We start from the raw sequence: 22,724 nt of genomic DNA on the forward strand, positions 1-22,724 counted from the left end.
TACCATTTTAAATAGATCTGAAGGACTTAAATATCTACTTTCAAATACTGGACAGGAATTGCTTATGATGACTTAATGATTTTAACTTAGATATATTAGACTATGCATATTGAAATGGTCTAACCTTTTCATTGGTACCAGCCTAGAAAGCGACAGGTTTTCATCAAGCATTTGTAGGTGAATGATTTCATGTAATTTTTTTTAAAAACACATTGCATAATAGATAGCATCAACATAAACCTGTTTCATACACACACAACCGTACATGATTAAAATCTTCAACTAGTCGTTTGGTAGTACAGAACATAAGTATTACTGAAAACAGAGACATTTTGTCGAATCTTTTCATCTTGCACTCAACTGGACAATTTGCAAGAATACCAATGTAAGGGAAAGGAACAAACTTATACTGTATGAGAAGAGAGTGCTGATTGGTCGGCAAGTGGACTCTGATTGGCAACACCTCTACCAGAGTCCACTTGCCAACCAATCAGCACTCTCTTGTCATACAGTATAAATCCGTTGCTTTCCCTTACATTGGTATTCTTGTGAATTGTCCTGATGAGTGCAAGACGAAAAGCTTCGACAAAATGTCTCTGTTTTCAACAATACTCAAAATGTTCAACGTTTAGTGGCTCTACTCAAATGTAATTCACATTATACACTGCAAATCTTTCATGATTTTTTTTAAAAATTGATGATGCTTGACATGCATAGAAACTAAAGCAACCTTGTCAAGCATAGAACAATCATTGGATCAAACAAAAAAAACATAAATAATTCTAAGATTGATTTTTACAATTTCAAATTCCTTATGATGTCCACCGAACAAAATCTCAGAGGCTAAAATAGAAAAATATTTTGGTGTAAAAGTACAATTTTAAATCATTATAATCAGCAAGTTGAGACAGTTGAGGTAAGGACCCTGCCACCAGCTTCCTGCTTGACTATTACAAAGTGTAACTGTCAGCTTTTCCTCTCCTGAGTCGTATCTTCAAAGGAAAACTTAATTCTCAAGTCAATCTCCATGGAACATTTTCAAAGGCTCCCTCACTAAGATCAGCTCTCTATCTGCCATTGCTGTGCAGCAGAGCCATCACAAATTGCCATGGCGATGTATCCTTTGATGTCAGCAGGATCTACTACTTGAAGGCACTGCCCAGCTGACACTTGGTATATGCGGTTATTTTTCTGTGAAAAAACAATTTACAATTAAAAATCACTTTCCCAAATTTATTTCACTACCAAATGATGTCAGTTTACCGTGAGAATAATGGAACTATTTTGCCACTACACTACAAAGAAATACTGTCCTTGCTGCATTATGGATGGGAAGTACAGATTATGATCTTTAGCACAAGTCAGATAACATTGGGAAACCATCTTAGGATCTCATTGAAACATATAAAATTCTTAGGAAGCTTGACAGGGTAGATGCTAAGAGGCTGTATCTCCTGGTTGAAGAGTCTAGAACTAGGAATTCATAGTCTCAGGATAAAAGGGCGACCATTTAGGACTGAGATGAGGAGACATTTCTTCACTCAGAGGGTTGTGAATGCTTGGAATTCTCTGCCCCAAGAGGGCTGTGGATGCTCAGTTGATGAGCATATTTAAGACTGAAAGCAGTAGATTTTTGCGGTAGTAAGGAAATCAAGGGATATGGTGATCGGGTGGGAAAGTGGATTTGAGGTAGAAGGTCAGCCATGATCTTCGTGATGGTACAGCAGGCTCAAGGGGATGTATGGCCTACTCCTGCTCCTATTTCTTAGATTCATAACCAAATCTGGAAGAACTGGTGAAACCTGTTCCTTTGAGAATTTTTGGTTGGAATATGATCTTCCCCCTGTTTAGTGTGGTCTGGTCAGCAATCCAAAATTATTTTCCGCTGCTGAAGACATTAGTATGAGTTCACCAACTGACTGCAGAGGAACCCTGTACCTCTAGTTGTGGAGGGTGCGCCATGTGCGAGGTGGGGGCAGGGGTGATTTTACATATAAACTGCATCAGCTAATTGTTTTTAACTATGTGCGTACGAAAGGTAAGAAATGACAGAATAAGGAACTCCTGGAAATTGGGAAGAATCATTTTAGAACTGCTATGGGATGTCAATAAAGACAGTCCTGTTAAATTTTCTGCTTGCAGGAAAGTCTACATCAGACCAGTGGGAGTCATTCAAAAAGGAAATAGCAAGAGTTCAGGGCCAACAAGTCCCCATAAAGGTGAAGGGTAGGACCAATGTCCAGGGAACCTTGGGTGTCAAGGGATATAGAGGACTGGATAAGGAAAAAAAAGGAGGCTGATGGCAGATTCAGAGTGCTGAAAACAGCGGAGACCCTAGAGGAGTATAGAAAGCGTAGGGGGTACTTTAAAAAGTAATTAGGAGAGCGAAGAGGAGACATGAGAAAACACTGGCAGACAAGATAAAGGAAAATCCCAAAGCGTTTTATAAGTAAATTATAAGGGCAAGAGGATAACCAGGGAAGAAGTAGGGCGCATTAGGAACCAGAGTGGCAGTCTGTGTGTGGAGCCGGAGGACATTGGTGAGGTTTTAAATGATGATTTTTCATCTGTGTTCACTAAGGAGAAGGATGATGTAGGTGTAGAGATCAAGGAGGGGGATTGTGATATACTTGAACATATTAGCATTGAAAGGGAGGAAGTATTCGCTGTTGTAGTGGGCCTAAAAGTGGATAAATCCCCAGGCCCAGATGAGATGTATCCCAGGCTGTTATGTCAGGTAAGGGAGGAGATAACAGGGGCTCTGACATAAATTTTCAAATCCTCTCTGGCCACACGAGAGGTACCAGAGGACTGGAAGACAGCGAATGTGGTACCATTATTCAAGAAGTGATAAACCAGGTAATGACAGGCCTCACTAACATGTGAGTCTAACATCAGTGGTTGGGAAACTATTGGAAAAAATTCTGAGGGACAGGATTAATCGCCACTTGGAGAGGCAGGGATTAATCAGGGATAGTCAGCATGGCTTTGTCAGAGGGAGATCGTGTCTAACAAACTTGATTGAATTTCTTGAGGAGGTGACTAGATGTGTAGATGAGGGTAATGCAGTTGATGTAGTTAGTCTACATGGACTTCAGTAAGGCTTTTTGATAAGGATTATTTAAGAAGGTAAGAACCCATGGGATCCAGGGAAATTTGGCAAATTGGATCCAAAATTGGCTTAGTGGCAAGAAGCAGACGGCGATGGTCAAGGGTTGTTTTGCGAGTGGAAGCCAGTGACCAGTGGTGTACCGCAGGGATCGGTGCTGAGACCCTTGCTGTTTGTAGTGTACATTAATGATTTAGACGTGAATATAGAAGGTATGATCAGTAAGTTCGCAGATGACACGAAAATTGGTGGTTTCGTAAATAGTGAGGAGGAAAGCCTTAGATTACAGGACGATATAGATGGGCTGGTAAGATGGGTGGAGCAGTGGCAAATGGAATTTAATCCTGAGAAGTGTGAGGTGATGCATTTTGGGAGGACTAACAAGGCAAGGGAATATACAATGAATGGTAGGACCCTAGGAAGTACAGAAGGTCAGAGGGACCTTGGTGTACTTGTCCACAGATCACTGAAGGCAGCAGCACAGGTGATTAGGTGATTAGGAAGGCATATGGGATACTTGCCTTTATTAGCCGATGCATACAATATAAGGGCAGGGAGGTTCTGATGGGGCTGTATAAAACGCTGGTTAGGCCACAGCTGAACAACTGTGTACAGTTCTGGTCACCACACTATAGGAAGGATGTGATTGCACTGGAGAAGGTGCAGAGGAGATTCACCAGGAAGTTGCCTGACTGGACCATTTCAGCTATGAAGAGAGACTGGATAGGCTGAGGTTGTTTTCCTTATAGCAGAGAAGGCTGAGGGGTGACCTGATTGAGGTATACAAAATTATGAGGGGCTTTGATAGGATAGATGGGCAGAATGTTTTTTCCTTAGTGGAGGGATCAATAACTAGGGAGCATAGATTTAAGGTAAGGGGCAGGAGGTTTAGAGAGGATTTGAGGAAAAATCTTTTCATCCAGAGGGTGGTTGAAATCTGGAACACACTACCTGAAAGGGTGGTAGAGGCAGGAACCCTCACAACATTTAAGAAGAATTGAGATGTGCATTTGAAACGCCATAGCATACAAGGCTACGGGTCAAGTGCTGGAAAACGGAATTAGAATAGACAGTTGCTTGATGGCCGGCACAGACACGATGGGCCGAAGAGCCTGTTTCTGTGCTGTATAACTCTATGCTCCCTACCTCAAGTGGATCCCCACCCGCCCTCTCAGCCCAACTGCTGCTGAAACCGTTATCCATATATCTGTCATCTCTGGCTCAGTTTCTCCAATTGTAAACTCTAACACACTTGGAAGTCAGCCCCCATTTTCTGTCCCACATTAAGTCTCACTCAGTTATTAGTCCCGACCTACACAGGCTTCCTGTCCACCAAAGCTTGAATTTAAGATTCTTGCCTTAAAGCCATACCTAGATATTTTCAATATTCTACCTCCCATTGTGCGACGTCATACATGGTTTCAGCAACAAAACTTGAATTTATATAACACTTTTAACACTCCAAAGCCGAACCAGAAAAGGAAATATTATGAGAGATGGCTAACTGCTTGGTCAAAAAGTTGACTTTTAATGAAAGCCTTAAAGGACGAAAATGAGTTGGAGGTGGAGGAATTTAGGGAAGTAACTTCAGAGTGTTGGATCTAGGCAGTTGAAAGTACAGCCATCAACAGTGAAACAAAGGGAGGCAAGAATGAACAAGAGGTCAGAGAACCAGAGAGCTTAGGTGGAGGGTTGTAGCATTGGAGAACGTTACAGATTTAGGGAAGAGCAAAGCAATAAGTGGATTTAAAAACAAAGATGATATTTTAAAATTGAGGATCAGGAGCTATATTGTAGGAAAGTGAGGACAGGAATGACAAGACAAGCAGAATTTGGTGTGGGATAGGATAAGGCATCAGAATTTGAATGAGTTGAAGTTTACCAAAGGTGGAAGGTGGGTGCCAGCCAGGAAGGAATTGGAATAGTAAAACCTGGTGATGCTAGAGTGGGGGTGAGTATTCCAGAAACAGATATGCTAAGGTTGGGCCACAGGAAGACAATGTTACAGAGGTGCGAGTAGGCAGTTGCTGGTGATGGAAAGAATACCAGGTCAGAAGTTCAAATATAACTATGATTCAAATTGAGATGGTGGCTGGGGAGGGGGATGGAGTTTGTGTTGGAGGGGCACAAGGCAATGGCTTTGGCCATTCCAATTTTAACTCGAGGAAATTACAAAAAATCAGGTTAAGAAAGTGTGAGATGAGTCTCATGGATGAGATGAGCTTGGACAGAGTGTGGGTGAGATGAGAGAGAAACTAGAGAGATGGAGGTTCAGAGCTAGGAAAGTAAAACAGACGAGGCTGAACTGCAAAAGCTCATGTCATATTTTCATATATTTTGCTGTTTCCTGTTATCACTGGCCTCAACTCCACTTTCCTACCTGTTCTCCATAACCCTTCCACCCTTTACCAATTAAAAATCTGTCCATCCCCTCTTTAAATTTACTCAAAGTCCTGGCATCCACCACACTCAGGAGTAGTGAGTTCCACAGACTCACGACCCTTTGAGAGAAGTAATTTCTCCTCATCTCTGATTTAAATCTGCTACCCTTATCCTAAAACTATGACCTCTTGTTCTAGATTGCCCCACCAGAGGAAATATCTCTCTACGTCTACTTTGTCAATCCCCTTAATCATCTTATATACATCAATTAGATCTCTTCTCATTCTTCTAAACTCTAATCAGTAAAGGCCTAAACTGCTCAATCTCTCTTCATAAGACAAACCCCTCATCTCTGGAATCAATCTCGTGAACCTCCTCTGAACTGCCTCCAATGCAACTACATCCCTCCTCAAGTAAGGGGACCAAAACTGTACATAATACTCCAGGAGATGTCTCACTAATGTCTTGTACAGTTGCAGAAACATTTCCCTACTTTTATACTCTACTCCTTTAGCAATAAATGCCAAAATTCCATTTGCCTTCCTTGTTACCTGCTGCACCTGTATACTAGTTTTCTGCGATTCATGCACGACAAAAGATCCCTCTGCACCGAAGCTCTTTGAAGTTTCTCTTCATTTAGATCATTTGCCTTTCTTATTCTTCCGAAATGGATAACCTCACAATTATCCACGTTAAACTCCATCTGCCAAATTTTGGCCCATTCACCTAACCTATCCATATCCATTTGTAAATTTCTTATTTCTTTATTGCAACTTACTATCCCACCTATTTTAGTGTCATCTGCAAATTTGGCTATAGTACCTTCTATCCCTGCATCCAAGTCAATAACATAGATTGTAAATAGTTGGGGCCTGAGAACCAAACCCTGTGGCACCCCACTAGTTACATCTTTCCAACCAGAAAAGGGCCCATTTATCCCGACTCTCTGTTTTCTGTTGGTTAGCCAATCCTCTATCCAAGCTAATAAATTACCCCTAACCCCATGTGATCTTACCTTGCGTATTAACCTTTTGCGCGACACCTTATCAAATGCCTTCTGGAAGTCCAGATATACTACATCTACAGGATCCCCATTATCTACTTTACTTGTTTCATCTTTGAAGAACTCTAGCAAATTAGTCAAACACGATTTACCCTTCATAAAACCATGCTGATTCTGATGGATTGTGTTTTGACTTTCTAAATGTCCTGTTTGTACTTTCTTAATAATGGATTCTAACAATTTCCCTAAGACAGATGTTAAACTAACTGGTCTATAGTTTCCTCATTTCTGCCTCCCTCCTTTTTTGAATAAAGGTGTTATATTAGCATTTTTCCAATCCACTGGAATCTTTCCCGCATCCAGGGAATTTTGGAATTAATAACCAATGGATCCACTATCTCCGCTGCCACTTCCTTTAAGACCCTAGGATGTAGTCCATCAGGCCCTGTGGACTTGTCTGCCTTCAATCCCAATAGTTTGCTCAGTACTTTTTCCCTAGTGATGATAATTGTTCTAAGTTCCTCCCTTCCAATAACCTCTGCATTACTTGTTACTATTGGGATGGTACTAGTGTCATCCACTGTGAAAACTGAGGCAAAATACTGATTTAGTGTCTCCGCCATTTCTGCATTCCCCACCATTAACTCCCCAGTCTCATCCTCCAAGGGACCTACATTCACTTTAGCTACTCTCTTCCCTTTTATATACTTCTAGAAGCTTTTGCTACCTGTTTTTATATTTTGCGCTAGTTTTCTTCCATAATTTACCTTTGTTCTTTTTATTAATTTTTTAATAACCCTTTCTTGATCTTTAAATGTTTCCCAATCTTCCAGCCTGCCACTGGCCTTTGCAATATGGTATGCCTTAGTTTTTGTCCTATGTTACCCTTAACTTCCTTGCTTAGCCATGAATGTTTATTCCCCCTCTTACAATCTTTCTTCCTCTCTGGAATATATTTTAGTCGGGAGGATTTGAATATCTCCTTAAACATCTGCCACTGCTCATCAATAGTCCTACCTTTTAGTCTTCCTGCCCAGTCCACTAGGGCCAAATCTGTCCTCATGCCTATGTAATTACCTTTGTTTAACTTCAGAACGCTAGTGTGGGACTCCAGTTTCTTGCCCTCAAACTGAATGTGAAATTCTAGCATGCTATGATCACTCTTCCCTAGAGGATCCTTAACTATGAGATCATTAATTAATCACACCTCATTCCACAATACCAAATCTAGAATAGCCTGCTCCCTGGTTGGTTCCACAACATATTGCTCCAAAAAACAATCTCTAATATATTCAATGAACTCTCCCTCGAGGTTCCCCTTGCCAATATGATTAATCCAGTCTATATGCATATTAAAATCACCCATGATTATTGCCATACCTTTCTTACAAGCCCCCAGTATTTCCTGGTTTATACTGTGCCCCACTGCATATTCTGAAGAGCTTCCTTGTAACAAGCTAGTCTTACCCCCAAAATCCACTGTTGTGATCCCCCAGACCCGTGGCATTTCATGAGACGTGGAGAATCTGATGAGTGAGTCTCTGCCATGTCCAAGCAGAGAAGGTTGGCCAGAATCAGTTCATGTTCTTCATCATAAGTCCAAATCTGTAAATATCACCAGCAGTGAGAACAGAGAATGCAAAGTAAAGACACAATATCTTCTTGAGAGGGAAAAAAAACTTAATGTATGACTTGTAACTAAAATCTTTAAAAAAGGTACTTTTGCTTTAGAATACACTTTTATTTATACAGAAATTTCCTTTACACTCTTGGACAGCACCAAATTTAGCACTGAACTTTATCCTTTTTGTTCCTCACAAAGTCAGTTGCTTTCTTGTCACCTGAGAGGGTGAACAGATTGGGATGGTAACCATCAAATTATTAACAGGGAATACTGTAGTGAAAAGCTAATCCACTCCTTCAAACCAATTTGAAGCCAAGTAGCAATTATGACCTGCATCAAAGTGACAGAGCGAGAGCACAGGATGAGGAAATGGCCCAGCAAACTCAGCCCTTCCAGTGGGCTATAGTATCCTGGATGCTCCTTGATTCATATTAACACTTAGAAATATTAGAAATAACTGTGAAGTGGTTCCCGTATCTTGGAAAATCAAGAGTAAAAATCTTTGTCAGACTTATTGAATTCTACAAGTGACAATTCCATGATCACAAAGGACTGCAACCTTAGGGCTCCACACAGCACTTGATTATATTCCAGCAATGAAACAATGGTTGTCAATGTTACCACCCCCCTCAAATCTGTGTTCTGCTGCCGTAATGCAGTGTATGGTAAACAGTAAAAGAGTACCACGTTATTAGGCGAAACCTTGTGGCATGTATGCCTGAGGCAGTTGCTTACCTTGATAGCTTTCTGCCATCTTATTCCTTGGTTGAAGCCAAGTCCTCTGGGTGTTGCTGCTAGCATTCACTCTGTCAGCTATCTCCTGGCAAGCATTTCAGGCCATTCTTATGGAATCAGAATGATACAGCACAGAAGGAGGCCATTTGGCCCATTGTACCTGTGCTGGAGGGTGCTCTTTAGTACCAAAGAGGACATCCTTCTTTTGTCTTACTTCTTCCACATCACTTCAAAGACAGCATATTTAAACCAGGGTGTGCAGCTTCTATTGCCTCCCTTTGATGTTCAGGTAAGAACGCTGCTCTTTAAATGGCTCCAGCAGTGCTTTGGAACACCTGTCATCTGTGCAGGCTGGTGTTCATTCACTCACAGATTATGTATAAACAAGGGTTTCCACCTCTGCTCCTGTCAGTCATCCGCAGGTAAGAAGCTGGGCCTGCTGAATGTATTTGTTAATCTGTGATACTATGGAAATTGGGATTACAGAGTTTTTTTTCCCCTGACAAGCAGAGTCATTTCTTATTTTCTGAGTCAGGAAAGAAAATCCAGGAATTTGGGTGGGAATCAAAAACTTCTCAAAGGTTGCTCACCTGATCTGGATCTGATAAGTCACATTCTTTGACCACCACTATTCCTGCTTTCTGGCTCGGGTGGCTCTGGGCGCTGATGCACTTGGCTGTCTGTAGATGTCGTATCTGCAGAGATAGAGAACAAGGTTGGTCACATCAAAAAGTGATTTACCAATATGACTGCCCTATTACTCAGACTATGCTGGCTGTTCACTGCCTCACTATTCAACAATACTGAAACAGGCCATTTGGCCCAACCTATTGACATCAGTGTTTATGCTCCACACAAGCCTCCTCCCACCCTATTTCATCTAACCCTATCATCATATCCTTCTATTCCCCTCTCTCCATGTACTTATCTAGCTGCCCCTTAAATGCCTCTATGCTATTTACCTCAACTACTACATACGATAGTACCACATTCTAACTATTTTCTGGCCAAAGAAGTTCCTCCTAAGTTCCTAATTAGATTTAATAGTCACTATTTTATATTTGTGTTCTCTAGTTTTGGACTCGCCCATAACTAGAAACATTTCCTCTACGTCAACCCTATCAAACCCTTCATAATTTTAAAGATCTTTATTAGGTCACCCCTCACCCTCTCTTTTCAATATCAAATCACACAACGAACAGAACTAGTCCCAGAACAGAATCCAATGGGACATTACCAAATGCTTCCAACCACCATAAGAAATTGCCCTTAACTCCGACACTCTGCTTCCTCCCTTTCAGTCAATTTTTAATCCAATTTATTACACTCCCTCTAATTCCATGCCTCTTAAGCTTCTGCAATAGTCTCCTGTGTGGAACCTTGTCAAAGGTTTTCTAATAGTCAATTTATACGAAATCCACTCCATCCACCCTTTCTGCCATCTCCTCACGAAAATCCATGAAGCATGATCTTCCTTTCTGAAATCTGTGTTATCTGCTTCTAACTACCTTAATGTAGCCCAGGTGAACTAGATTAAAACTGGGGCGTTAGTAATTTCATCTTGAACTATAGATTCTCAATTTTTCCTGCCACAGATATTAAACTAACAGGCCTGTAATCACCTGGGTAAACAATACCTCCTTTTTAAAATATGGGTATTATACTGGCCAGTTTTCAATCCTCCAACACACACCCACTCTCAGTATAGGCCAGAAATAATTTGTGGGTCTTTGCTATTTCTCCCTTCATTTCCCTCAGGATTTTTGGATGTCAGGTTCCAGCACTTTGTCCTCTGTCAGTTTAAATAACTTTCTCTAATACTTCTCCTTTTATTCATCATATCTCCCATCTCAATGTTAACCAATTCAGGATTTACATCCTTCTTCTTTGTAAGATATATATTACCTGAAATAAAGTAGATTTCATTTTGGAACCTCACAGAGATTAATATTTTGTGTCTCAACCGGGGCCATTCTGGTGATGCAGGTAATGGGAAATGGCCTAGTGCATGCTGGCACAGATATCCAATTACTTTCATGAGTTGTTGCTTCAGACTGTCCTGGGAGCTGATCCAAAACTACTTGACCTCAGGAAGTTCATTTCACTCCATTCAGCTTCCAGCTCAGCTCATTTCCAAATATACTGAATGTTTTAACCTGGGGTTGAACACCTCAACTTTCCTTTCCCTTTAAGTCTAAGGTGTCACTACAGTGAAATTCAGAGCTAGCCAGAAACTGCACTTTAGGGAAACTCTTCCACTCTTGAATGTTCAAGGCGCTTTGTCTCAACAGCCAAACCACCATGTCTTATACTACTGTTTTACAGTGCAGTTTTTTTGGCTGCATATAGTGACACCACCAGGCCTGACTAAAATGGAGATAATTGTGTAATCCCACGGTGATCATGCCTGGAGACCATACTGCTTTAAGTAACTGGGATTGATTTTCCACACATAATTTATATTATTGTCACGAGAGTTTTTTTTTAAACTAAGAGGTCCGTGTGCCTTTAAGACTGAGAAAAAAGGTCTTTCTGTGAACACTGAATGCTGACTTGGTGTTTGAAGGGTGCTGGCTGTAAAATTTGTATCCAAGCAACAGGAAGATTTATGACTGTCTTGTGACTTGGTTGTTGGAGAGTTTCCGTTTCAGTTTTGCAGAGTGAAACAGACCAGGGAGCTGGAAGCAGCTAGCAGTGAACTGTAGCTGTGATTTGCTGATAGACCAGAGAAAAGACCTAGTCTCTCTGAAAAATAAGCCTTGCATCTCTTAGAAAGAAATACTACATTTAAGTTGTGATTTTGACCTGCCTGAAGAGAGAGAAAAAACCCAGGAAATGAGGGGGTGCTATACTCTGTGGAGGAACACTGCTTTGGAGAAAGGAAGCCTTATGTTTCGGATATGGCGGATTGCTGTTGCCTCCAGTCTCAAGAATCCCTGCCTCAAGAGTGAGTCCTGGTGTCTTTTGTGTTTTTGGGAGATCCTGAAATCTCAAGAAAATTTCTACTGTTAGACTTCTACTTAAAAATCCAAGTAGACCTGTTGCTACACCTTTTTGCTAAAAGATCTGTGTGACGCCTGCTGCAGACAAATTTCCTTGAATGCCTACCCATCACAGACTGTTCATTCACCTCCCTGGAAAAACTTCAAGTGGCATCCGACTATTCGACCCTGGGACACCTCACTGATCCGGAAATATCGGACTAGACTGTGACAACTAATTATTTCATTATTCCTAAGAAACCGTTGCAACTTAAAACAACCTTTTAAAACCAGTTAACTGTTGGTTTTTGAATGTATGTGTGTGTGCACGAGGGGTAGGAAGAATAAGACGTTATAAAATCTTTTATTCCATATAGATTTATCTCATTATCGTTTAAAACATGGTTTATTAAAAAATAGTTATTTCTGTTGCTGTTTAAAGAAACCTGGTTTGGCCCGCTTTATTCAGGGGGATAAATAAAGTGCTTAATTTGACTATTTTCCGGTAGGTGGGAAACGTTACTAATATGCTGTGAACTGTGGAGTAGTGGGACTGAATTAACAGTGCATTACTCCTGCCTTGGCTATAACATTAAGTAGCAATCTTCCACTCACTACATTTTGCTGGAGAAATAATCAATTAGTACTATCTAACTATCGTCCACTCACTGCATTTTGCTGGAGAAATAATCAATTAGTATTATGCAACCATCCTCCAGTCACTGCATTTTGCTAAAGAAATATTTTGAATTATGCAACTATCCTCCACCCACTGCACTTTGTTGGAGAATCACCCTGCTTTTATCAAGAGAAGTTTTTGTCGTTTTGATCATGAGTTCTATTTCCTCTAGACTCTAGGTTATTTGCTGTTTATAGTGCACTGTTTATATCAGCCCTGTTTTCTGAGTAAATAGACTTTGCTTGCTTTGCCATAAATTAGACTGTTTTCTGCTGGAGGTCCTAGCCCACCTCCATAGTGGGCAACATAGTGCAACTCACTGGCTGACACAGTGGTGTCAATAGGCATTTCCAAAGTGATGTCAAGTCGAAAAGGTGGTGGGAGCCCCACCCCGGCCTTTCAGACCCACCACCCCCACCCCAGCGCAATCTTAGGTTGTTCTGGCACTTATGTGGCCGGCTCCAGGATCCCTGTCCCTTTAAAGACGGGGATCTCGCCTCTGAGCTGCTGGCCAATCACAGGGCTGCAGCTCAGCAGTTGCAGTAGCACCACTGGGAGTGGTGCCCACTGCCAGTACTGCAGAGGCCTTGGACCCAGGCCCAGCACTGGAAACCTGGACCTCAGATAAGTGAGGTGGGGTGGCTGGGGTCAGTCCAGAAGGCCCTGGTGAGGCATGATGGAAGGGTGGGCGTTAAGTGTAGGGGCTACAGGAAGGTAGACTTTTTCCGGCGGGGTTTTTTCGTAGACCACAGATTGCCCACAGAGGAGGGATACACCCCCAAGCTCGCAGGAAGGGCGCCTCATATTACTGGGTGACCTCTCCGTGTGGCGTAGGCCCCCCCACCACCAACTGCCGCTGGTTAAATCCACATTAATTCTACATTAAGTTTGAAAGAGATATAGTTTATTCTGAGACGAGGGTCTTAAATCTGAACTAAGGAAACTATGAGGGTATGAGGGACAAGTTGGCTATGGTAGTTTGGGAAAATACATTAAAAGATTTGATGGTAGACAGGCATTGGCTAGTTTTTAAAGAAGTATTACACTGTTTACAACAAATATACATTCCTCTAAGACACAAAAACCCAACAGGAAAGATGAATCTACCGTGGCTAACAAAAGAAGTTAAGGATTGCATTAGGTCAAAGAAAGTGGCTTATAAGGTCACCAGAAAAAATGGTAAGCCTGAGGATTGGAGCAATTATGACTCCAACAAAGGAGGACCAAGAAACTGATAAAGAAAGGGAAAAGTGATTATGAATGTAAGCTAGGTAGAAACATAAAGGCGGACTGTAAAAGTAGGTATGTGAAAAGGAAACGATTAGCAAGGACAAATGTGGGTCCATTGCAGGTGGAGACAGGAGAGTTTGTGGTGGAGAATGAGGAAATGGCAGAGAGACCAAACAATTACTTTGTATATGTCTTCACTGAGGAAGACACAGAAAATCTCCCAGAAATACTAGGGAACCAAGGGACTTGTAAAAATGAGGAACTGAGAGTAATTAGTATCAATTGGAGACAGTACTAATTGGATTGAAAGTAGATAAATCACCTGGACCAGATGAGCTACATCCCAGAGTATTGAAGGAGATGGCCATAGAGATAGTAGATGCATTGGTGGTTATCTTTCAAAATTCTATAGATTCTGGAAGGGTTCCTGCAGACTGGAAAGTAGCAAATGTAACACCATTATTTAAGAAGACGGCAAGAGAGAAAACGGAGAACTACAGACCTGTTAGTTTGGTGTCAGTAGTAGGGAAAATGTTGGAATCTATTATAAAGGATGAGATAACTGGGCACTTGGAAATAATGATATGATTGGGCAGAGTCAACAACGATTTGTGAAAAGGAAAAACCTCTTGGAGTTTTTTGAGGATGTTACGTGTAGCATAGTTTTTTTAGTTTTAGTTTTGGAGATACAGCACTGAAACAGGCCCTTCAGCCCACCAAGTCTGTGCCGACCATCAACCACCCATTTATACTAATCCTACACTAATCCCATATTCCTACCACATCCCCACCTGTCCCTATATTTCCCTACCACCTACCTATACTAGGGGCAATTTATAATGGCCAATTAACCTATCAACCTGCAAGTCTTTGGCATGTGGGAGGAAACCGGAGCACCCAGAGGAAACCCACGCAGACACAGGGAGAACTTGCAAACTCCACACAGGCAGTACCCAGAATTGAACCCGGGTCGCTGGAGCTGTGAGGCTGCGGTGCTAACCACTGCGCCACTGTGCCGCTCTAACCACTGCGCCACTGTGCCGCATAGATAAAGGAGAACCAGTGGATTGGTGTATTTGGATTTTCAGAAGGCTTTTGATAAGGTCCCACACAGGAGGTGAATAAACAAAATTAGAGCACATGGGATTGGAGGTAATATACTGCAATTGATTGAGAATTGGTTAACAGACAGAAAGTAGAGGGTAGGAATAAATGGGTCATTCTATTGATGGCAGGCTGTTACTCGTGGGGTACCGCAAGGCTTGGGCCACAGCTGTTTACAATCTATATAAATGACCTGGCTATGGAGACCGACTGTAATATTTCCAAATTTGTGGATGAGACAAATCTAGGAGGGAACGTAATTTGTGAGGAGGATGCAAGGAAGCTTCAAGGGGATTTGGACAGGCCAAGTGAATAGGCAAGAACATGGTAGATGGAATATAATGTGAATAAGTGTGAAGTGATCCACTTTGGTAGAAAAAACAGAAAGGCAGAGTATTTCTTAAATGGTCAGAGGTTGGGAAGCGTTGATGTCCAAAGGGACCTGGGTGTCCTTGTTCATGAGTCATTAAAAGCTAGTATGCAGGTGCAGCAAGCAATTAAAAAGGCAAATGGTATGTTGGCCTTCACTGCAAGAGGATTTGAGTACAGGAGTAAAAATGTCTTGCTGCAATTGTATAAGCCTTGGTGAGACTGCACCTGGAGTATTGTGTACAGTTTTGGTCTCCTTATTTAAGGAAGGATATACTTGCCATGGAGGGAGTGCAACGGAGGTTCACTAGACTAATCACTGGGATGGCAGGATTGTCTTATGAGAAGAGATTGCTTGCTGCACCTGCATACTAGCTTTTAGTGACTCATGAACTGGGCCTGTATTCTCTAGAGTTTCGAAGAATGAGAGGTGATCTCATTGAAACTTTCAAAATTCTTACAGGGCGTGACAGGGTAGATGCGGATAGGATGTTTCCTCTGGCTGGTGAGTCTAGAATAAGGGGACACAGTCTCAGAATAAGGGGCAGGCCATTTAAGACTGAGATGAGGAGGAATTTCTTTACTCAAAGGGTGGTGAATCTATGGAATTCTCTACTCCAGAGGGCTGTGGAAGCTCAATCATTGAACATGTTCAAGACAGAAATTGATAGATGTCTGGATACTAACAACATCAAGGAATATGGGGATAGTGGGGGAAAATGGCATTAAGGTAGATGATCAGCCACGATCTGTTTGGCAGAGCAAGCTCGATGGGCCAAATGGCCTACTCCTACTCCTGCTTCTATTTCCTATGATCCTAGGCCCTTAAATGGCCGTTAATAGGCCACTTAAGGGTCTCAACTGGCCTCTGAGCAGAAAGGCCATTTTTGGCCATTCCTGCTCCCGACAAAATCGCTTGGCAATGGGGAGGCAATGGTCCCTCCGCCCCCTCGCCTCCTGTCACAATTCTATGGGCCTCCCCACCTCTGACCCTGTCTCGGGGGGCCCATAGAATTCAGCCTAAGGTTGGCCGTAAGAAGTAAGTAAAGAGTTTTCGGTAGATTCCAATGGGTCAAAAGAGCACTGTCAACATTATTTATTTATTTATTTTATTTACAGATACAGCACTGAAACAGGCCCTTCGGCCCACCGAGTCTGTGCCGACCAACAACCACCCATTTATACTAACCCTACAGTAATCCCATATTCCCTATCACCTACCTACACTAGGGGCAATTTACAATGGCCAATTTACCAATCACCAGCAAGTCTTTGGCGGTGGGAGGAAACCGGAGCACCCGGCAAAAACCCACGCGGTCACAGGGAGAACTTGAAACTCCGCACAGGCAGTACCCAGAACTGAACCCGGGTCCCTGGAGCTGTGAGGCTGCAGTGCGCGCCACTGTGCCACCCTTAGTTTTCTTGCTGCTTCTCATATCTAACACAAAACTGCCACACTTTGTTGCAAATGAAAAAAACAATCTTAAAAAAAGACAGAAAGAAAATCAGTCATTTTATGATTTTTTTTCTGACCTGCAACCAGAAATTTACAAGCATCTGATTGACCCCAGGAGTTATAAGCAGCTGTAATTAATTGGGTTGGAGTATTTTGACTACTTTCCCGGAGAGTATAGTTGGCCTCAAAGGGACAGGCCAGGTAAGCAGTTATGCATTGCAATCACACTTCAGATCGATGAGCATTGCCACAGGAAATCTGGAAGTTAATTTAAAATGCCTCAGTTTTTTAAACAATGATTTTAATCTATCTGATTTAAACACCTTCATTCTGTCATGGACTTGTATTTTTTTTTCTCCTCAGATTAAAACAAAAGTGCACCTTTAAGGAAGAGAAGATTCTAGAAATCTGGAGACACAGTGTACCACAGTTGCATTTTGGTTATCCTGAGCAACAGCAAGTCACATGGTACGATATGTCCATTCTGACTCATCGTTGAAGGAACTGTTTAATGCTACTGCAACCTAACTGTTTGCCTATAAAGAAGAGTATTTTCATCAAATCCAGATAAAGACTTCAAGTGAACTTTGATTATCTTCACCATAGAAGACCTCATTCACCAGGAACGTAAAACGCAAAGACTTTCTCATTTTTATTTATTCTTTACAGACAACTACTCTTAAAAACTCCCTTTTTGAAAACCCATTAATTGTTATTTTCGAATGTATGTGCGTGAATGCATTAGATTAAATTAAGTTATAAGTTCTTTATCTTAATAGTGTTTAAGATTTAGTTTTTTTAATAAATAGTTAATTTGTTGTTGTCTAAAGATACCTGGTTTTGTTTGTTTCATTCTGGGGGATACTAGAGTGTTTAATTTGGCTGTTTTTCCGATTTTGGTAAACATTAATAACTATGCTGCGACCTGTGGAGTGACAGGGCTGAATTAATAGTGCATTGCTCCTGTCACGGTCATAACAATTCAAATAGCAGGTAAGGCAATTTCACACAAACATTCATTAGTAATGTGGCAGGTACAAGATCTATTTGAGTGCGATATATGTGAATTAAAACAAATGATTTCTCCTTTCTTTCTATTTTGCACACCCTACTCTCCACTTTTCACAATAGTTAGCTTTTGATACAGATGCACGGTTATAAACTTGGGATTTTCAGGAGCTGAGCAGTTGGCTTGCACATGGGAACCAGAACACATTGGCAGAACAGCACAGCCACAACATTAAAAGATTTACATACATTTGAGTGCTGGATAGGAATAAGGAGAAGCAGAAGATTACTCAGGGAGTACAGCAGAAGCAAATATTTTAATTAAGCTAAAGGTTACTTACTTCTCTGCAAAACAGTGTAGCAATTTTATCTCTCAAGGGCTCTAAATTAATTGGAATCGCATTACAGCAAATTAATTGCTCTACAGTTATATTACGCATGGAATGGGAAAGTTGGCAGGGAAAAAATGAATGCCAAGTAGTAGTGAATGCTATAGAACTAATTTTCAGTTAAGTTGTCACTTTTCACAGAGAAGTCTGCAGCATCTTATGCAATGCAGAGCTTGGAATATTTTTGTTAAGAAAATGCACAGCACCTTTATCTGTGAAATTGTTGGCTGTGATTTTGAAAAGTTCCACCAAAGTAGCAGGTTTTAAACACATTTTACACAGTGCACTGACACACTGTACTGTGGAATGATAAAACACAGGGCTGTGATTGTGATTCCAGGAGTTCTAGACCTCAGGTGGACTATCCAGAAGTGTTCTCAAAAGGGAGGGGGAAGACTCAGCAGGTGAATGACCCAGGGTTATTATACCTCCCAAAGTTATCAGGTCTCTGAATACGTCACCTCGGCTGTGTACTCTTGGAAAATGCTGAAAACATTTGGGAGACATTCTTTTTTGTGTGTTTTTTTTTGCTGTTTAGACAATTTCAAAGTGCTTGTACTGGCTGTGCAACTTTCTGAACTATTATGGCGTTCTGATAATACACTTTTTTCTTCATGCAGTCCCTCTGGCAAGACAGGAGAGGCAACAGAAGGAGGAGGAAGCAGCAAAGACAGCTACTAGAGAACAATACATGTACTTGTGGGAATCCTTAGGTCTCAACAACAACAATTATATTGTGCCAAGGTGCTTCACAGGAGTGTTATCAGACAAAATTGGACACCAAGCCACACAGATATTGGACAGCTAAGTTTTAAGGATCGATTTAAAGAAGGAGAGGCAGGCAGGTGGAGAGGTTTAGAGATGAAATCCCAGAGCTTAGGATCTAGGCATCTGAAGACCTGGCCATCGATGCTGGAATGAAGGAAATCAAAAAAAGAAAAAAAGACCTGCATATACATAGCACCTTTAACTACCATCAGACATCTCAAAATGCCTTACAGTCAATGAACTACTTTTGAAGTGTAGTTACTGCTGTAATGTAGGAAAATCAAGATCCGCAAGAGACCAGAATTGTAGGAGCACAGAAATCTCAGAGGGTTGTAGGGGTGAACAAGGTTACAGAGATAGGGAGGGGCAAGGCCATGTAGGGATTTGAGGTGTTGCAGATCAGGAGCCAATGTAAAATGTGAGTACAGGGTTGATGAGTGAACAGAGTGGATATACCCAGAATAACATACGCAGGTTCTCTGAAGAGCAGTACAGAACAAGCTGTGGTTTTCTAGGAGGCTGCCACAGAGATGTGTTTTTTAAAAATTCATTCATGGGAATCTGGATTGCGCTGGGAAGGCCAGCATTTGTTGCCCATCCTTAATTGCCCTCAAGAGTGTTCTGATGAGCCACCTTCTTGAATCGCTGCAATCCATGTGGTGTAGGTACAGTGCTGTGAGGGAGGGAGTTGCAGGATTTTCACCCAGCGACAGTGAAGGAACGGCGATATCGCTCCAAGTCAGGATGGTGTATGACTTGGAGGGGAACTTGCAGGTGGTGTTCCCATGCATCTGCTGTCTTTGTCATTCTAGGTGGTAGAGGTTGTGGGTTTGGGAGGTGCTACCAAATAAGCCTAGGCGAGTTGCAACAGTGCATCTTGTAGATTAAAGGCCTGCTACCTGATCCAAACCCGACGGGACCTGACGACATATGCCGGGTTCGGCTCGGGTCAGGTTGCACTTCCAGGTCTGGCATTCGGGCTCGGGTCGGGCTGGGTCGGATTCGCTCTATCACAAGTAAGTGGCCCCAATGTTAATTTAATTTTTGGACTAGAAAGATGGTTTTGTTACAGTTATTTTAAGCTTGTGCAGACCAGCAACAAAGTGAAAAATGGAACGAAAGTCAACTGATAGTCAGGTTGCGTCGGGTCGGGCGGGGCTTAAAAAGGAAAGACTCAGGCCAGGTCGGGCTTGGGTCGGATGTGGTTTTGTCGGGCACGGGTTGGGTTTTTTTTTTTGCAGACCCAAGCAGGCCTTTATTGTAGACACTGCTGCCACGGTGCGTGGAGGAAATGAACGTTTAAGGTGGTGGATGGGGTGCTAATCAAGTGGGCTGCTTTGTCCTGGATGGCGTTGAGCTTCTTGAGCGTTGTTGGAGCTGAATCCATCCACGCAGGGTGGTGGGGTGCAGGTGGAGTGATGACGACAACCAGTGCTACTACTGGCAATTTTCTCGGGCCTTTAACATAGTAAAGCATTCCAAGGCACTTCACAGGAACGTGATGAACAAAATTTGACACCAAGCCACATAAGAAAATATTAGGGCAGATGACCATAGAAACATTAGAATATAGAAAATTTATGGTACAGAGGGAGGCCATTCAGCCCATCCTTTCTGTGCTCATCAAAAAGGTCAGCTTTAAGGTGGGTCTTAAAGGAGGAAAGAGGTAGAAATGTGGAGAGGTTTAGGAAGGGAATTCCAGAGCTCAGGACCTAGGCAGCTGATGGCATGACCACCAATGGTGGGGAATTAAAATCAGGAATGCGCAAGAGGCAAGAATTAGTAGAGTGCAGATATCTTGGAGGGTTGTGGAGCTGGAGGAGATTACAAAGACAGGGAGGGGTGATGCCATGGAGGGATTTGAAAACAAGGATGAGAATTTTAAAATCAAGGAATTGCTTAACTGGGAGCCAATGTAGGTCAGCAAGCACAGGGGTGATGGATGAAGGGGATATTAGTAATTACGTCAGGCTATAGCTCACTGTTGCATTAAGTAGGTGACTGATACCATGTTTGCCGAAGTAAATGCTTTTATCATTTTCCTCATGAAACCAGCAGGATAGGACTCTGGGGCTTCTGGAAATTGCAAGCTTGCTCTCCAAAGTCCAGGACGTCATTGATTGCATCTCATGGCTCCTTCTGATGAGCTGCTCTTTTAATGAATCGCAAGGGCTTCCATCTCATTAACGTGCAAGTGGTGCATGATCCTTCAGCCAGCAAATTAAGTAATTCTATGCCCACTTGCCAGGCTGCTGCTCCACTAAACTGTTTTACCCATGTATAGCAAGTGTGACATCTCAGCTGCTTGGGGACAGTTTGATCATGACTCCTCCTGGGAACTAGGCTCAGTAGTCAAACTGCACTACAATCAGAACCATGACTCAGTGAGAGCCCTCATCAAGCTGACTGTTGGGACTCCTCAAACAATAATTCTGATGTCTGGAAAGGTTTGATGTCTTCTTGCAATACAGCCCAAAATGAGTGTCCCTATTTTGTAGTGCTTTGTTGTATACTGCACAACTTTGCTCTGCAACAGAGACAACACATGGAGCCACCAAAGAACAGTACAGCACAGGAACAGGCCATTTGGCCCTCCAAGCCTGTGCCGATCTTGATGCCTGCCTAAACTAAAACCTTCTGCACTTCCGGGGACCTTATCCCTCTATTCCCATCCTATTCATGTATTTGTCAAGATGCCTCTTAAATGTCGCTATCGTACCTGTTTCCACCACCTCCCCCGGCAGCAAGTTCCAGGCACTCACCACCCTCTGTGTAAAGAACTTGCCTCGCGCATCCCCTCTAAACTTTGCCCCTCGCACTTTAAACCTATGTTCCCTAGTAACTGACTCTTCCATCTGGGAAAAAGCTTCTGACTATCCATTCTGTCCATGCCGCTCATAACTTTGTAAACCTCTATCATGTCGCCCCTCCACCTCCGTCGTTCCAGTGAAAACAATCAGAGTTTATCCAATCTCTCCTCATAGCTAATGCCCTCCAGACCAGGCAACATCCTGGTAAACCTCTTCTGTACCCTCTCCAAAGCCTCCATGTCCTTCTGGTAGTGTGGCGACCAGAATTGCACGCAATATTCTAAGTGTGGCCTAACTAAAGTTCTGTACAGCTGCAGCATGACTTGCCAATTTTTATACTCTATGCCCCGACTGATGAAGGCAAGCATGCCGTATGCCTTCTTGACTACCTTATCCACCTGCGTTGCCACTTTCAGTGACCTGTGGACCTGTACGCCCAGATCTCTCTGCCTGTCAATACTCCTACTGTTGACTTCCCACCTGCATTAGACCTTCCAAAATGCATTACCTCACATTTGTCCGGATTAAACTCCATCTGCCATTTCTCCGCCCAAGTCTCCAACTGATCTATATCCTGCTGTATCCTCTGACAATCCTCATCATTATCCGCAACTCCACCAACCTTTGTGTCGTCCACAAACTTACTAATCAGACCCACTGGAAAGCACAATGAGAGAAAGGACACTGATGATTTAGACAATGAAGAGGAAGCAGGAAGAACATAAGAAGTAGGAGCAGGATTAATCCATACAGCCCCTTGAGCCTGCTCCGCCATTCAATACAATCATGGCTGATCTTCTACCTCAACTCCACCTTCCCGCCCAGTCCCCATATCCCTTGATTCCTTTAAGATTCCAATATTTGCCTGCAGCCAGAGGACATCAGCAGCAATTCACTGAAGAGCTCTTCTTAATAATCCCTGCTATGGTGTATTAACAGTCATGTCCAACATCTCTTCCAGTCCTTCCACCCTCAAATAAACAGCATCTGGCCCAAAACCAATATTGATATTCATGTCACCTAACACTGCAGAGTCAACAGGAATGCCATCTGCATGTAAAGATTTTAGAATAGATT

The 22,724-nt window shown here is 42.3% G+C and overlaps 1 protein-coding gene across 5 annotated transcripts in view; it reads right to left on the reverse strand.

The window, feature by feature from the left end:
- Positions 1-558: 558 nt before the first annotated feature.
- galnt11 (UDP-N-acetyl-alpha-D-galactosamine:polypeptide N-acetylgalactosaminyltransferase 11 (GalNAc-T11)) overlaps positions 559-22,724 on the reverse strand; it is a 214,858-nt gene continuing 192,692 nt past the window's right edge. For all 5 annotated transcript variants that reach the window (XM_068015045.1, XM_068015044.1, XM_068015047.1 and 2 more), the window contains 3 exons: positions 9,444-9,548; positions 7,962-8,099; positions 559-1,191 (listed from right to left, as the gene is read on the reverse strand). In XM_068015045.1, coding sequence (XP_067871146.1) covers positions 1,060-1,191; positions 7,962-8,099; positions 9,444-9,548 — 375 coding nt within the window. In that variant the 3' untranslated portion in view covers positions 559-1,059. The remainder of the gene's footprint in view (positions 1,192-7,961; positions 8,100-9,443; positions 9,549-22,724) is intronic.

Source organism: Heterodontus francisci, chromosome 2, assembly GCF_036365525.1.
Source record: "Heterodontus francisci isolate sHetFra1 chromosome 2, sHetFra1.hap1, whole genome shotgun sequence".
Taxonomy (NCBI): domain Eukaryota; kingdom Metazoa; phylum Chordata; class Chondrichthyes; order Heterodontiformes; family Heterodontidae; genus Heterodontus; species Heterodontus francisci.